The following is a 16,571-nucleotide window of genomic DNA, read 5'->3' on the forward strand; positions in this document are numbered from 1 at the left end:
TACAGATAGCGAGACAGCTCATTTATTTCTAAAATCAATCTGTGAAACATAGACATCTCTGTATGTGCACACATTGCATTTACTCAGTAGAATTTGAAGTAGAACAAGATGAGCATCTTAGCTTGGATTTAAGTGGAGGAAACAATCAATAAAACATCTGTAATGACAGTTGTGTTGATTACTAGTTCAGAAATTCACATTAAAAACGAGACACTTTCCCTTTTCTTTTTTTCTTTTTTTTTTTTAAAGTGGCAGCCTTAGAAAAGATGAAGGGACGGGTGTGTGTGTGGGGTGGGGTGGGGGGGTGGGGGAGGAGACTACAAATGGCCTGGAAATACACATGCAGCGGTTTCACCACACCCAGCACCCCCCACCCTCGGGTCAAACCACAGGCTCCGGGACTAGGTGAAGATTAGCAGATCAATACAAAAGGAGGGAAAGACTAGTGAAGTCATTTAAAAGTTTTCACACCAAAAGACAAAAGACCCACTGAAACACCTCAAGGAAAGGCTCACTCCTAAATCCCACCTCCACCTTCAAGTATTCCCTTCAGCACTTGCACCACTTCAAGTATTCCCTTCAGCACTTGCACCACTTCAAGTATTCCCTTCAGCACTTGCACCACTTCAAGTATTCCCGCTCTGAACTCCAAACCATCGATTTCAGTACTACTTCTTAGGTTTTACAACATAAGCTATGATATAAGTGCACTCCAAATGTAATCTATACATAGAAAAATAAAGATGACATTAAGTAGAAGTAATAGTTATAACAATCACTTTATATTTCAATATTGTACACAAAAGTGATGTTAAATCACTTTATAACGTGGCATCACATTCCCCGCCCCCTGAGTGTAATGTTCAAGTTTAAACTTCTGTATGTACGGAAAAGCAAACAGGAACAGCAACCTTGGTTTGGTTATTTAAATAACATTAGCAATCATTGGCAACGGCAATGATTAGAAGCTCGAGTAATTATGCCTTTCCACAGGCCGTTGTGCTTGTGTGTGGTGGATGCATTATGTACACGCTGCAGATCGATCATGTGACTCTGGCCTGTTCCCTGGCGTTGAGACACAGACAGCCATCATCCTGGAAAATAAACACGAGTGTTAAGAAACAGACGAGACACTGAAGAAAAATCAATGCAGGTATTGAGCAGATGATCATACTGAACTGTAAGGATATTGATAGCCCCCCCCTCCGCGAGCAGTGTGAAGAGCAAAGGACAACTAAACATTCATCTTCCCCACTCATCAATCACATCAGGCAGCACTATGAAAGATGACTGACTGATGTGTAGCTCAGTTTTCTAAGGCGTCGCTTCCACTCACCTTAGTCTCAGTGCATGAGCAGGTCCTCCAGCTTCCTCATGAACCAGCAGCAATGCAACTCCGGCATTTATACAACTTGGGGTCATGGGTGCGGATGTGATTCCGTACATTCCTTAGTCGAAAGAACGTCTTACTGCAGAGCTGCAGCAGAGGGGAACAGAAAGTGTTAATAACAAAGAAATAACTGGAAAAGAGCTGCGATGCTGCAATTTAACAAAACTCCCAAGTGCCTCAATGCCACCCAAAAAGCAGGAAAGACTTTGTTAGACAAGAACTACACCTATGGCAACTGAGTCATTGTGGCCACTGCCTTTTTGATACGTTTATGTGCGCATTGCTGGTGACTAGATAACACTTCCACCAAATTTGAGAAAGAAATAGCTCTGAGCTACAAAAAGAATGATCCAACTTCAAAGTGCCTTTATTCCGCAGCCGTTCACTGGTAACAATCGAAACATGCGCTGTTATAAAGAGGAGAATTGTAAGTTTCACGTGTTTGTAGGATTACAGCAGCGGCTACAGTTTCTCCAGACATGCTTTCAGAAGTATGGGATGAGTTAGACTCGCCTCAACTTGACTCAGTTTCAATTACAATCAAGTACCATCGTTAAATCAACCCAGTCAAAAGTCCTGTGATGTCATTTGTACGCAACACGAACACCACAACAAAAGAGGACTTCGAGGCAATGGTATAGCTGCTGCTCGGTCTGTGGGTTTTTGTCAGACTCTGGGACCACAGTGTTGTTCTTTGAGCAGCTCTCTCCCTCGTTGCTGTGTTTGAAAAATGGTGGTTTTGATTTTTGCAAAGAGATGCTATCATGACTCATTGAGTAACGGCACTGGCCAGCCATGGCATGCTCTCTGTTGATGTCACATTTTGGATAGCCTCGAATCACTTGGAACCCCTGAGGAGTATGTACTAAAAAAAAAAAAAAAGGGAAGGTACTGTGACCCAATGGAAAACCCTGAAAGCTGTGTTGAGCTGTGCCGAACAGACCTGAGTAGGTACTAGTGTAAAGGCCTAACTGAGCACTTGTGAACATGTCCATTACTTTGATTCTTTTTGACTCACCTTATAGTTCAAGAAAACGCTGTTCAAACCAAAAACTGTAGAAAACTGTTGACCAACCATTTAATTTCTCATCATGGGCATATTTGGTGCTAAAATTACTGTCAGCCTATATAAAGTCATCCATTTTTCTTTTCGTTTGCAATTAAAACTAAAATGAGGTCAAGTAAACTAATATGAAGCCCTGTTTCATCCAGACAGAATGGTTTCATGTTTGTTGTAAGGTTTTTAAGAACAACACTTCTGGTCTCTCAAACTTCGCTACATCTTCTGACCAAAGTCGCCACCAGTGCAAGTTTAAAAATAAAGGCTGTGCTTGGCCTATTAGAAAGAAAGCTAGAAGTAACAGACCTTGTGTTTTTGTCTAAATGCCACATGAAAAAGTATCACCTCAATGCTTTCTAACACCCTGAGCAGAGCAGCAGGAGAAAAAGATCTTAGACACAAGGTAGTACTGTCCCAAAGATGCAGTGAAAGGTCACTAAAGCCCCTTTTCTGTTAGTACCAACTCGGATCGACTTGGCATGGTTCGCCACGGTTTTCGGTGTTTTCCCATTGGGTTATAGTACCCGGTACTTTTTCTTTTAGTATCTGCTCATCTGCGGTTCTAAGTGAGCCGAGCAGGTACTAAAACATGATGTTGTCAGAAAAACTAATATTTGAATTCCTTGGTGCTTACCAGACATGGCCAGTGCTTGCCCTCGATGTGCCTAAGGCGATGCATAATTAGGGCATCACAATCCTTGTAGGAGGCTGAGCACTGCAGACAGGCGTGGGCTGCTTTGGGAACTTTAGGGGCCTGACTACGAGGCCCTCTGAGCTGCTTTAGTCGTGCCCGACGTACAGCATCCAGCATGGCACAGCTCCTACTGCTCAGAGCGAGGAGCTTACCTTGTTGCTAGAGAAAAATAAAATAAAATTATTAGTTAATGAGTTTTATTCACATTTTTAGATAGAAATGATTAAATGCTTTTAAAAGATTAGGCGCCACAGGCGATGCATCAAACAAAGACTGTACAGTTATAAAATTAGATATAAAAGCAAGCATGAGATCATAATCGTCACTATAGTTTGCTACTTAGTATTTTTTTTTTTTTTTACCTTTGGCATGGTCCCTGCAGGTTTTGACCTAGCACACCTGGCTAGAGGTAAAGTGTTTCGAGGGTTGGGCCTGGGTCTACGGCCCTTAACTTGGGTCACTTTCCTCTCCTCTCTCTCCCTCTTCACCACCGGCAGGATGGGTGGCCCTCTGGCTCTCAGAGTCCTGTGGGGTAACTCTTCTGCTTCAAATTTCTCTCCAACTTGTGACACAGAGCGTGTTAAGCAGATATCAACACTCTCCTCCTCTTTCTTCAGTCCGGACATGGGCCCCCCTGCTGGCCGGCAGAAGCTAAACAGAAAGCCAGAGTCCAGTAACTTGATGGGGGGCTTGCTCTGGCGTTTACCCAGGTCTGGTGAGGGAGGATCAGGGAAAGCTCCAACTGGCACAGGTTCTGCTGGTTCCTCTTTGATGACTTTATAAAGAGGGTGGTCGTAGATGGACGGTGGAGGTGCTTGCTCTGAAAACTGGAGCCCATCAGGTTTATTTTCCTTCACTTTTGGTCTAGTGTCCATGGTCCCTCTTAGCCCCTGGCTTCCCACCTTTCTTCCCTCTTCTCTGGCATTACACCTCACCTTCTTCGCCTCCTTCGTGGAGCCCCGTCTGAGTTTAGCCTTTGCTGCAGGACGGCTGCTGTTGTATCGCAGTGTTCTGACTGTCTCAACAGTGACCTTATTTCTAGCCTGTATCTTCTGTGAAGGTAAAGATTTGTGGGGTGTGTGGCCGCAGTAATTGTTTGATGAAAATCGGAGACCTGAGAGAGCGTATTCAGCTGGTTCTGATTTGATCCTGACTTTGTTTCTGACTAGCTTTTTATTCGAGCCACGTCGCAGAGGCTGCTGAGAATGAAGGTGGGAACCGTCACCCTTCCTTACGGATTGTCTCAGTTGCCTCCCCCCAAAGGCAACCCTGGATATAGGCTGGAACATGTCAGGTAACACCCCTTTACTTCGCATGCTCCTGTCACTGGGAGGAACACGCTTCCGAGTGGTTTTTGGCCTCTTAGCTGTAATCTTCTCTGTGCTAGCTGCTGCAGCAGGTTTGGTCTTCGCAGGCTTATGGAGGAGGTGAGTGTTAACAGGGTTGCAGAGGGGAAACGCCAGAGTCACATCCCCATATGATAGTCCTGGGGACGGTGAACGGGGTTTCCGGCGCTTGGTGAGTGAATAGTTGTTGGCCTTCAGCTTTCTTAGTCGCTTCTTTTGTCTCCAGCCAATAAGATCTTCTGGTCTGGGGAGGAGAGAAGTCCTTTGTAACCCCAGAACATTCATCAACTTGTACTTTTCCTGTGCTCTGGCATAATCCTCTTCATCCTCGCCAACCTCCTCAACTTCCTGCTTAACCCTCACAGGGCTGCACACCATGCCAGGTCTCAATCTAGAAGAGCAGGAAAGCTGGGAGATGGGATGAGATTTTTTGTTTTTTTGAGAGGTCTCCGACATTGGCAGCAATCTCTGAACCTGCTTGGCAGCTCCAGGAGTGGAGCGGAGCAGACGGGTGTTCGATGGGGATACGGGTGAGTAACTCTGTGACTGTGGGGTAGATGTGGCATTTCGAGGTGTGGAGGCCTTTTTTGAAGAGGGCGATTTAAAGTCCATGAGCTTCATCCTGTGTGAGGGACTTAGAGGGTGGCCGTTTTGGGATTTTGGCATTCTGCGTAAATTGCGGCTGGGACTTCCTTCAAAAGACTCGTCTGATGCATCCAGTGTTAGACTGAAGGCAGCGTTCACATTGTTCTCTAATCCCAAAACCCTTTTCCTTTTGCTTTCCCTCTGGTGGTGATGACGCTCACGGCACGAACCAGCATAGGCTGAGTTTGGATGAAGTTGCTGTTCCTGCTCTTTAATGAGGGCAGAGCAGGCTTCCACTGCAAGCCACATGCCCAGGTGGCGGGCCATGGCAATGACTTCAGGTAGATCCTCACGGCGAACACACAGAGTGGAGGAATAGGAGAAATCCAGCAGAGAGAGAAGGCTGTCCTCACTGAAACCTGGGGGGTTAAAAGGAGCCTTTAATTAGATCACTGGTCAATCAGAGGGTGAGAAGAGGGAGATGAAAGCAATTTGGTGTAAACAGAAGATCAGAGGGAGAGCACTCCAAGAGGGAGCAAAGTGTAAACATGACAGTTGAAACAAGACGACAAATTAACAACTCCTTTAATCATGGACACTTCTGCTCTCATGTAAGAACACACATCAAAGATAAGTAAACGATAACACAGACAACAGCCAAATCCCATTTTAAGGACCAGATTCTCTAAGGCTACGTCCACACGTACACGGGTATTTTTGAAAACGGAGATTTTCCGTTTTCATTTTAAAAAAAATAATCCTGTCCACACGTAAATGCAGAATGAAGGAAAACGCTGCTAGGAACATGCCAAAGCAACAGGTGGCGATATATTCCTAACCGTGTAGAAATGTTGGCCAATCAGAAGTCTAGAAACCTCGGCGGGAAAAAGTAAACAAAGCTGGGGCATAGAAGCAGAACCGCGTGGTATGTGTGGAGGGACAGTAACTGTGTGTGTATATGTAAGCATTTAAACACTGCAGAGAGTACAATTAACAGTATTGTAGAAATTCATTTCACCGAAACAATAACGTGGCGCACAGTGTGACGTCAAAAAAGGCGCACACCTTTGACGCTGCGTTTTCTCCGTTTTTCTCGTCCACACGTAAATGCAAAAACGGAGTTTTCAAAATATCCACCCTGGCCGGAGTTTTTAAAAATCTCTGTTTTCAGTGACCGAAAACGCCGTTTACGTGTGGACGAAAGGTGGAAACGCATAGAAAAATCTGCGTTTTCAAAAATACCCGGGTACGTGTGGACGTAGCCTAAGTCTGAATTTTTAGAGTGATTACGTCTTTACAAAATGCCAAATGTCATCACAAAGACCTCTGAATCAGCTGGATGATATGATTACATCTTAAGTTTCCTTCACACTATTGTTTGAGCAATGATAAGACGTTAATTTTCTTACCTAATGTCAGGAGTTCGCATTATTTGCATTCAGTCTCTTAATAAATGTGTATTCATTAAAATCTGTGTAATAAATCACTCAGAATTATAAATGACTCTACTGTTTGTTCTAACCTGGAATTATTGTCAACAGGGCAATAAAGGGACAATGTTGACTGCAGTTTATTAAGTTTATTACTGACTGGAGCTGCAACATTGTATTTAGCATTTGCTTGAAAGACAGTCAGTGTTCTGATTACTAAATAATGACTGGCGAGCAAAAGTCTGCTGGTACAATCTTCTCAAATGGGTGCATTAATTTTCATGAAAATGAATAAAAAAATCTTTTAGATTTTGGACAATAAGTCATGTAAAAAAAGAGGAAAAATGAACAATGGGAAAGTTGTCTAGAGCACACAAATTATAATGGACATTTTTTAGCATTATCTGATGTTTTAAAGGGAAAAAGAAACATTTAATTTAGTAATGTGGAGATTTATGGATGATGGAAATAAGGGTTGGGCTATCCTAAAATTGAAACAAAATATACAGTCTGCAGCTCGACCATATCACAAGCTAGAAGTATTTACGCCATTTCTTAATGCCAGCATTCAAAAGTGAGGCAAAAATCTGGGAGATGTGACGAGTTCAGACAAACACGCACTTTTCTGAGAGCCTTTCTTGGAAATCATTCATTGTGCTGCAGTCAAAACGGTCTCAGATTGGTAGTTATCCTGTTCATTTATTTAATAGTTAAGTCCAAACCCTAATTATACTTAGTGCTCCATAAACCTGATCATTTGCTGCACGAAGGAGGAGTGAAAGTGCCACAAATTTGTTTTTGGATGCAGCTCCTGTTATGTAACTGCCAATACTCTCAAGCCCCTTCATGCTCACAGTTCTCCCTTTCAAGTATTACTGGGGACAGTTTCAGCAACCATCATTTTGAAATAAGTGGTATAATGGCTAAAACTTAACACTCAAAGGGAACAAGTCTGTTTTCTCTTTTATCTCCAAGCCATCCTTAACAAAAGTACCTTGTTACTTATGCTCACATGAATAGCTTTGAAACACGAGTTTAAGTTTTGTCTCTTAATGGTGGAACAACATTCAGGAATCTCTTAAATTAGACAAATATTTTATCACAGTTGATCTTATACAAGCATGTAGCTTTTGAATTTTTGTATACGTTTATATTAGAGATGGCACGATACCACTTTTTTTATGTCCGATACCGATATCATAAATTTGGATATCGGCCAATACCAATATGAATCCGATATAGTGTGTTTTTTAATAAATAAAACTGTTTTTTTAATATTTTGCTGCATTTTGTATAAGTTCAAACTCAAGTTTAAAAAAAATAAAACACTAAAGCTATTCTCTTATACCTGTATGCAAAACATACACTGCACCCAAAATATTTCATAGTTCAGCAAAACTGATCAATCTAATAAACTTAAACCTAGTCTATCCTCCCAATTCTGGTATTTTAAAGAGTAAGCAACCTAACTAACAGGGTTCCAAACTCCCAGCAAAAAATAAATAAAAAATAAAAAAATAAAAAAAATAAAAATAGGGAACCACCCCTCACCTTATGATGCTTAATCAATGTAATCAACTTTAATTTGATGCAGTGTGAAAAAAAATGCACAGAAATAAATTATTTTTCAAGAATAATTAAATAGATTCAACATCTTTCTTCAACAGAACTGCAGACTGCACAGATGGTACCTTCCCAAAAGAAAAAGTACTATAGCTTACTAGGGTATATTAGACTTAATAGTTACTATATACAGTAATGGACTTCTATACATTTTACATCAGATTAAAACTTTGGGCGTAAGATTCAGATAATTATTTATTAAAAGCTCAACATTTTAAATGAGAATAAGAAAAGAAAAGTATTTCTTTGTGCCCCCTTTTCCCCGTTCATGCCCTATCGGCCCAATTGGCTAAACTTTGCTAGATCCGCCCCTGCACAGTTACCAGCTGTCAGCTACGTAGAAAAAGATCCTGGTGTAGAAAGTAATATTAAATAAATTCTAACAACAGCATATCAAGCTTAAATGTGCTGCTGTTGTTCAGCTGCTGGTTTCCTCTTTCTGGCGCGAAGTTAACGATAAACAAACAAGAGAGACAGACTCGCGACAGAAAAGCCGATCAGCTGATCATTAATCAGTTTCATCATTGAAGTAGCAGCAAGAAGAGGCAGTCGCTCCATATATCGGTTATTAAGCTTAACACTGGAATGCTTTACAAACACTCAGAGATGAACTTACACACTTGCTTTACTTCTCTCGGGGATAACTTTCTCGGAGATGAAATGCCGGTTTGGACGCGAGGCTACAAATACTCAACCAGACCGCCGACAGGTCTTGCACGCCACAGCCGCTCTATCACGTGACGCATTTTGCTCCGATGTGCTAAGATTATGAGCCGAGTTACGCCATGACCCAAGTTTTGTGAGGTGCTTTTTTGATATTTAATGGATCGGATTACCTTTTTTAATTCTCTCCGATATCGGATCCAGTAATTTAGGTCAGTATCGGATCGATACCTTATATCGGATCGGTCCATCTCTAGTTTATATATAGTAAAACTTTTTCTTTTTTTTTTAAACAGTAGTGGACTTTATCTATCCAAAAGGGGCAAGGCAGAGGTTGTTTCAAAAAGTGCTTTTCTATGTAAAGAGAATAGATTAAACATATATAATACACATATAATGTGTACTGTACGCTCACCCCCAACCAGTCAAGGCCCTCTCTAACCTAGTTCCGCAAGAGCGATCTTGTTAAAAGGGAGTCTTTCCTTTCCACTGTCGCCAAGTGCTTGCTCATAGAACGTCATCCGATTTTTTCTCTGTGTGACTGTAGGGTTTTTACCTTAAAGTATACAATGCCTTGAGGCGACTGCTGTTGTGATCTGGTGCTATATTAATTAAATTGAACTAAACAATTTTTCAGGCATTTAGACCAGAAATATTCACACTGAAGTTTTGACACCTGTGGGGGCAGAGTGACTGATGTGAGGAGAAGGATCAGGCTCGGTAAGGTATTTTGGTCTGCCTTCAACCACCTACCCAAAAAAACAGCTCAAGTAGAGAGATGTGGCACCCAGGTGTCCACTCTTACCTGTGAGATCTATGTCTGCCTTCATGCTCGAGTCCATTTCCGTGAAGATCTCCTGAAAGTGATCACTGACGGCTGCCAGGACGGCTCTGTGCGCTAAGAAGGAACGCCCGCTCGTCCGCAGGGTAATGTCACAGAACAGGCCTGCCTCACGCTGACTCCTCAGCTTGCTCAGCATGTCGGAGCTGTGTGACACTACTGTCTTTGTGACACATCCTCTGCCACCCGGCTCCTACGAGGCACAGACAAAAACGAAAAAGACAGATCGAAATACTTTATTATGGGAGTATGCTGTGTGTGTGTGTGTGTGTGTGTGTGTGTGTGTGTGTGTGTGTGTGTGTGAGAAAGCACTTCCAGGAGACAAGCGTGAGAGTAAGTGGGAATGAGTTAGAAGGTGTGAATTAAAATGTGTGAGATGCCGAAAAAGAAGGCCGTCTCCATAAAAATGAAGAGGCGCTTAAAGTTTGATGAGAAGAAACAAGGCTCCGGGATAGCGTTTGCTGTCAGTTCATCAACTCCAGTGTACACTCACCTCCGATTTCTTGTTGTGCTGACACTCTGGACAGCTGAGGACAAAGTCTCTGATCTCAAAGTACATCCCTGTGAAGAAAGCAGTTGTTCAAACATCAGAACATGAGGTAACAAAAGACAGGAAAGATTTTGGGCTGGATCGGGCTAATCGTTTTAAAGGTGTCACAACTGTCTCGACACTTGGTAATGCCTCACCAAAAAGAACAGCAAGGGGTGTGATTAACACCTATTGTTCATGTCTGAATAAGTCTCACAACCTTTGACTGATTCAACCACTTGTGCATATGCGAGTCTGTTTCAAGTATCCCTACACTTACAATTGGAATGCTTAAATCTCTGCTAGTGTATAGATAACATCATTAGTAGGCAGTTATAAGATTAATATGCATTTGTAGCAGTCTACACATGACTCGCATGCTTTACCAAGACACTTAGAAGACAAAAGTGATGTTCATACCTTCCCACCAGTAGTTTTCAGCCACGCATTTGTACGTCTCTTCCAGTGAGAGGTGGCGTTGGCCCGGTCGCCTTATGTGGAAAGTGGAGATTGCCTCATGTCTTCGGTCCTCATTCAAAACCTCCCGGTAGTTGATGAAGCCCCTTTCCAGTTTCTTTCGATACAGCAGCCCGTCTATCACCTCAAAGTTGGGGGACCACCGTGCGGTGGACCCACGCCCACTCGAGCACCCCGCTGACTCCTTCTGCCGGGATTGCTTTCTATCTCCATCCGACCAGGGCTTGGACGGGCAACATGTCTCTGCGTTTTCGTATTGGGCGTTGGTGTGAGAACAGTCACAAGCCATTTTTTCTTAAAAAAAAAAAGAGGATTTATTTTCCAATAAAAAGATACAACTTTGTAGTCTCAGAAGGACTACCCCCACCACCACCTTTCTGGATCGCCCTCTTACGAAACTTTACCCAACGACCTGAAACGAAGTCCACGTGGATGAGGCGATAAAGGACGACAGAGGCACGAAAACACGCAGTTGAAAAGTCTGACACAATGTAGTGCACCACACAGAGTAAATTCTCAATAACTAGCGCCTCTCATTGTGGCTTGAAAAGCAGAAGAAAAGTCAGACGGGAATCAGCCGCATTTCCCTGCCCCTGCTTTGTATCCTTGCTGTCAATGAGAGCATCACTTCTCTCTATCCAAACATCCCTAATATGCAATAGTTACACTTCCTCCTTGGGACACGTTTGGTCAAATTTCTTAGCAATTTCTCGGTTTCGACTGTCGGGCAACCAGGTTCTTTTTTAATATCCCTCCAAATGTTGATAATAACCCAGGAGAGTATCGCGCCAACAACGCCAAGCCAAGTGATGTAAAGTCACCACAACGACCGCGTAAACAGGCTTCACCGTCAACCCCTCGCCGGCAGTCCGTCTTCCATCTGTCTCAGAGGTCGGGAGTGGCCTCCGGGGGTGGATGACGGCGGGCAGCCTCACCTCTGGCGTTAACTTGTGATTTCTTTTCGCCAACTCGAGTCGGAAGCAACATGATGACGCAGCTATCAGCTCAGCATCGCGACTTGGACGACCTAAAAGCGAGGCTGGTCGCCCCGACCAGCTCGAAAATGTTGCAATAATCACCGCCGGACCCCTTCAAAAGCGAGCCAACAAGCTCCAGTCAGACACCCGACATAGTTCACCCCCCTTCAGCCGCCACAACGCCGCTCTAGTAGTCAAATAGTCCAATTTTTCAAACTCGTAACCTTCTGTTTGTTGCTAATCAGCAGACTAACCGAGCGAAGGGCTCCCCGCCTTCACACAAAGGCTATTAGCAGAAGCTTTAAAGAGCTTCGCCCGAGCCAATTGCGATTGGCTGCTGCGGCTGTCACTCAAACAGCCAGTTTTCTTCCATTTGCAGTAAGCTAGGTTGTTCGCTCACGATTCCAGTGTACCAGTATTTGCTTCACTTGCTGCAAACACAAGTGAAACACGATATAGCCAGTGTGTCGTATCCATTAACGGAATACACACTGTTTCATGTGGCGACTGTTCAATATTTCCCTCCCCAGAATAAGTTACAGCTACAACAGATTTACTCACATTTCAAAACGTTAGCCACATTTCATCACCTCAGTGTCTGTTACAAATATTGTATCCGCATATTAATTTTGTAAACGTTTGGGTTACATTTCCAGACTTTAATAACATTTAAAAATTAAATAACAATAAAATACATCAACCAGGCCCATGTCCAAAACATGTTTATTACTAAATTTTGATGACAACATCAACAATGACAAGGGCAACAGAAAAAGGCGGCTATTTCCTTAAAAATGTAAATCATAATCATGGAAAGGTGATGAAATAATGTAGATTTTAGGAGAAAAAAAAACAACATCAACTTTTTTCACAAGGCAAAAACTGATGATTAATTCTTTTTTTTTTTATTTTTTAAAAATAAGGCTGGATTACACTTCTGAAAAGATGTCCACATGCCCTTACCAGATGAATTTACAGTTGGGTCCATAAATTGTTGTGGCAAGTTTTAGTGAACTAGTTTCATCCCTGTACAGTTTGTGCAGACTTACAATTTTAATTCAGGTTTACAATCAGAATCAGAATCAGAATACTTTATTGATCCCTGGGGGGAAATTATTTTTTTGTTACAGTGCTCCATTATAAACCAACATAAACCAACACTAACAAGACAGACAATACGCTAACTAAGAATAGTACAATATATATATATATATATATATATATATATATATATATATAAGTCACTCATTAATAAATAGCTGGAAAAGAAAAATGTGTAGTTGTAGCAGTAACCAGTGTGTTAAGTGGATGCGTTGTACAGGGAGATGGCCACAGGCAGGAAAGATTTCCTGTGTCGTTCAGTGGTGCTTTTCGGTAATCTCAGTCTCTCACTGAACGAGCTCCTGTGACTGACCAGCATGTCATGGAGTGGGTGGGAGGTGTTATCCAACATTGTCTTTATCTTGGACAGCATCCGCCTCTCCGACACCACCTTGAGGGAGTCCAGCTCCATCCCCACAACATTACTGGCCTTACGGATTAGTTTATTGAGTCTGTTGGCATCTGCTACCCTCAGCCTGCTCCCCAAGCATGCAACAGCATAGAGGATCGCACTGGCCACAACAGACTCATAGAAAATCCTCAGCATTTTCTGGCAGATGTTGAAGGACCTCAGCCGCCTCAAAAAATAGAGACGACTCTGGCCCTTCCTGTAAAGTGCTGTGGTGTTTTTAGCCCAGTCCAGTTTATTGTCAATGTGTACTCCAAGGTATTTATAGTCCTCCACAATGTCAACACTGACCCCCTGGATTGAAACAGGGGTCAAGTGTTTCCTGGTCTTCCTGAAGTCCACTATCAAGGATTATATCAAGGATTTTGCATTAAATGTTTAGGAATTTTTATACACGTTTTTATGTTTATTTTCAGAGGCCCAAATGGACAAAATAGTAAAGCTTTAAATATAATGATTGTTTTTAATACTTGGATGAAAATAATTTGGAATCACCCTTATGAAGTCTAGAATCATCACCGAATGGTATAAGTTTCTTTTCGTCAGATGCTCTGCCTTCAGTTTAGTCTACAGTACCGGTAACTAGAAATCATGCTCAGATGATTGGTTTGGTCATTGAACAATATGTCCTTTCTTTTACTTTGCGTTGGGTCTTTATCCATTAGCACTGTGAAGCATTTTTCAGTCAGTTTTGCAAAACATGGCTGAATCTGAGCACAGAGTACAGCCCAGTACACTTCAGAATTCACCCTGGCACTTCTATCAGCAGTGACATAATGAGTAAGAACTGCTGACCTGGTTCCACTGACCACTATACACACCCATACCATAGCACTTTCTCACCACGCTCCATACATTTCTCTTCTCGTCAATCTGGTACAGTCTAATCTTGCTGACATCTGTCTAAAGATTTTTTTCCAGCACTCTTTTATATGTTTCTGACAAAGTCTAAACCTAAACTCTCTGTATTTCCATTCATGAAGGCGTCTCTTGATTGTCGACCTTGACAGTGGTATGCCTGAATCCTTGAGAGTCTTCTCGACTTGATTAGATGTTGTGAAAAAAAAATTTCCATTCCAGCGAACACATTTTTTTCATTCCACACTTTAGTTCTCTTCTGTGGTATTCCAGGACATTTGGTGCTGCTAAGTTAGCCAGTACATTCCTCCTGTTGATTTGGCCACCCCTAAAGGTTTTGCTGTCTCTCCGATAGGTTTATTTTGTTTGTTTAGCCTAATGATGGCCTCCCTCATATGCACTGACATTCCTTTGGGCCTCATGATTAGAATTACAGAGAAAAAAATCAACTTCAGATATTAAATCTTCATTTGGCATGAAATTAATGACGGAACAGCAAGTGTTCAACTACTTTTCAGCCTCTGAAAATGGGAGACTGTGTATAAAAACGACTTTATGAAAACCTCTTACAGCTAAGCTGTAAAGTCTGTCATGTCTACTTCTACTCTGGCGAGACGTCTTTGTCCACAGCACATGACTCCACAAAGACATGTCTTTGCTTATATTTTGACAATTTGTAGTTTTGCACTGAGGTTTTACAGACAGAAAATGTTTATTCCAATCATTCAGGTAAAATTTGTACAATATCCGATTATAGAGCCATGCACTGTGAAAACCAGCAGTTGCAAAAATGACCTGCAGATTCCAGTGTTACATTTTGGCTCTTGACATGTTTTGTAGTCTGCTGCTGGGCGGATCTTTCCAAGGTTTGGGTCCCACTTGGCAGTAGTTAGAATTTAAGCCACTTGTTGATGATTTTCTTTACAATGTGCTGCTATTAGCATTACAGGTGAATCTTTAACAAGTACACACAAATTCCACGTTGTCACATACTGTACTCTTTTGTCATTACTCTTTTTGATAAAGACAATCAACCTATTACTGTTACTTTCAATATGGTTGTCAACTTTGGTAAAAAGGCATATTTTTTAAAAACAAAAATAACTAGACTTATTTATAAATTATCTTGGTGTTAAATTCTGAATGTTTGATTGTTTCGATCATGACCTTAAAAGTCAGAAATTACTATGAAGCTTTTTTATAATGCATATACACTTTTAAAAAAGCTGTCAACATGAGTGCAACATGTCTTGGGTGTTTTAGCCAAATCTCCTGGATGAACTGACCCTCTTTTCTTACCCACTTCTCACGGATCAAAGAAGCTTGATGTTCATGCTGGTTCGGGATTTAAAATGATGCCTACTATTCAGAAGACCGGCGGTTGAGTCCTTAACTATTTTTCCAATCTGTGTTTCTACAAGTGTCTTTGGGCAAGATCCTTAATGCTTAATTGCCCCAGATGTGTTCATGAAAATAAGTCTATTCATGACTAAACTGGGTGAAGAGAGAACATGGAGAAGATGTTAAGTTGACTGGATGGAAAAGCTACACTGACAAAGGATGTTGTGAAGGACGACATGTGACAGGGGGATGCTAAAGACAGGGTGAGACGGAGGGAGATGATCCGCTGTGGCGACCCCTAAGGGAGCAAGAATAAGGAGGACGTCACATTACTGCTGGGAAACTCAGCTTGTGGTTCGGTGTTGGCTAACTAGCTTGTTATTTAGATTAGTTACGTATAAGCTTATACATTAATCAGATTCTTGGCAGGATGGTGGTGCAGTGTTAGCACAGTTCTTCAAGAAAAGTTTGAACCTTCTCATCCAAAGTTCAAAGACATGCGTGTCAGGTTAATTGGTAATTCTGAAGCATTTGTAGGTGTGCATATAAATCAGTGAGTGTCTCTGTGTGGTAGCTTTTCCAGCTACTACCCTGCCTCCCCTAGGCTAATGGTTAAAAAATGTATGGATGGGTGGATGGTTAGACAGCTGAACGAATTGACAGGGTATTCCGGCATTGGATAACTGAGCCAAGGGTAAAGGGATTCATGCATGTAAGTAAAAAACATTGAGACACAGGACCACAGGAGCAACATGTCTTCTCACTATGAGATATATGATTCACAAAATATGGCTAACTTCAAAGACCTTTCGTTATTCATATACTGTCATAATAAATATGTCAATGCGCTTATCTGGTGTTTTACATTAGAAATGAAGACAAAAACAGTAAAGTTGGAAACTGACTTCCCTGCTACCAAAAACATAAAACTCCAGAGTAAAACTTCTGAAAATGAACCAGTGGTTCTGCAGTAAAACTGCTTCCTAAAAGGGAAACAATGCCTATAATAGAACATCTGGAATTTTCCAAGTGTGCAATGGGATTTTTTGAATGGATGGCACTAGAGAGACAAACACAAATTTTGGTGCTTCCGTCTACTTTTCAAAGATTGTTGCACTGAAGTACAGCATCATTAATTAATTTAATAGAGCTTGAAGATGATGGTGGGTGAATTTGTAAAGACTGTTGCTTTAGGGTAATGAATGAAGAATTGTTTTTATAACTCAAAAGGTTTATTACTGACAGCA

At 41.8% G+C, this 16,571-nt stretch overlaps 1 protein-coding gene across 1 annotated transcript; it reads right to left on the minus strand.

The window, feature by feature from the left end:
• Positions 1-220: 220 nt before the first annotated feature.
• On the minus strand, positions 221-10,998 carry LOC146616115 (uncharacterized). The gene is made up of 7 exons (XM_085374247.1): positions 10,582-10,998; positions 10,126-10,193; positions 9,597-9,825; positions 3,507-5,494; positions 3,085-3,303; positions 1,337-1,477; positions 221-1,094 (listed from the first exon to the last, which is right to left on the minus strand). Exons 1-6 carry the CDS (start codon positions 10,925-10,927, stop codon positions 1,373-1,375), a joined length of 2,955 nt encoding a protein of 984 aa, XP_085230373.1. The 5' UTR covers positions 10,928-10,998; the 3' UTR covers positions 221-1,094; positions 1,337-1,372.
• Between the last annotated feature and the right edge of the window lie 5,573 nt (positions 10,999-16,571).

Source organism: Diplotaxodon limnothrissa, linkage group LG16 (assembly GCF_057381915.1).
Source record: "Diplotaxodon limnothrissa isolate DT_005_m linkage group LG16, D_limnothrissa_male_GT1.1, whole genome shotgun sequence".
NCBI lineage: Eukaryota > Metazoa > Chordata > Actinopteri > Cichliformes > Cichlidae > Diplotaxodon > Diplotaxodon limnothrissa.

Bases quoted from the DNA above. Each gene is read 5' to 3' on its own strand.
- LOC146616115 (XM_085374247.1), bottom strand. From the start codon at position 10,927: ATGGCTTGTGACTGTTCTCACACCAACGCCCAATACGAAAACGCAGAG. The intron at 10,194-10,581 runs GTATGAACATCA...CTTTCTTCACAG, and splicing joins TGAAAACTACTGGTGGGAAG to GGATGTACTTTGAGATCAGA. The intron at 9,826-10,125 runs GTGAGTGTACAC...TGTGCCTCGTAG, and splicing joins AGCACAACAAGAAATCGGAG to GAGCCGGGTGGCAGAGGATG.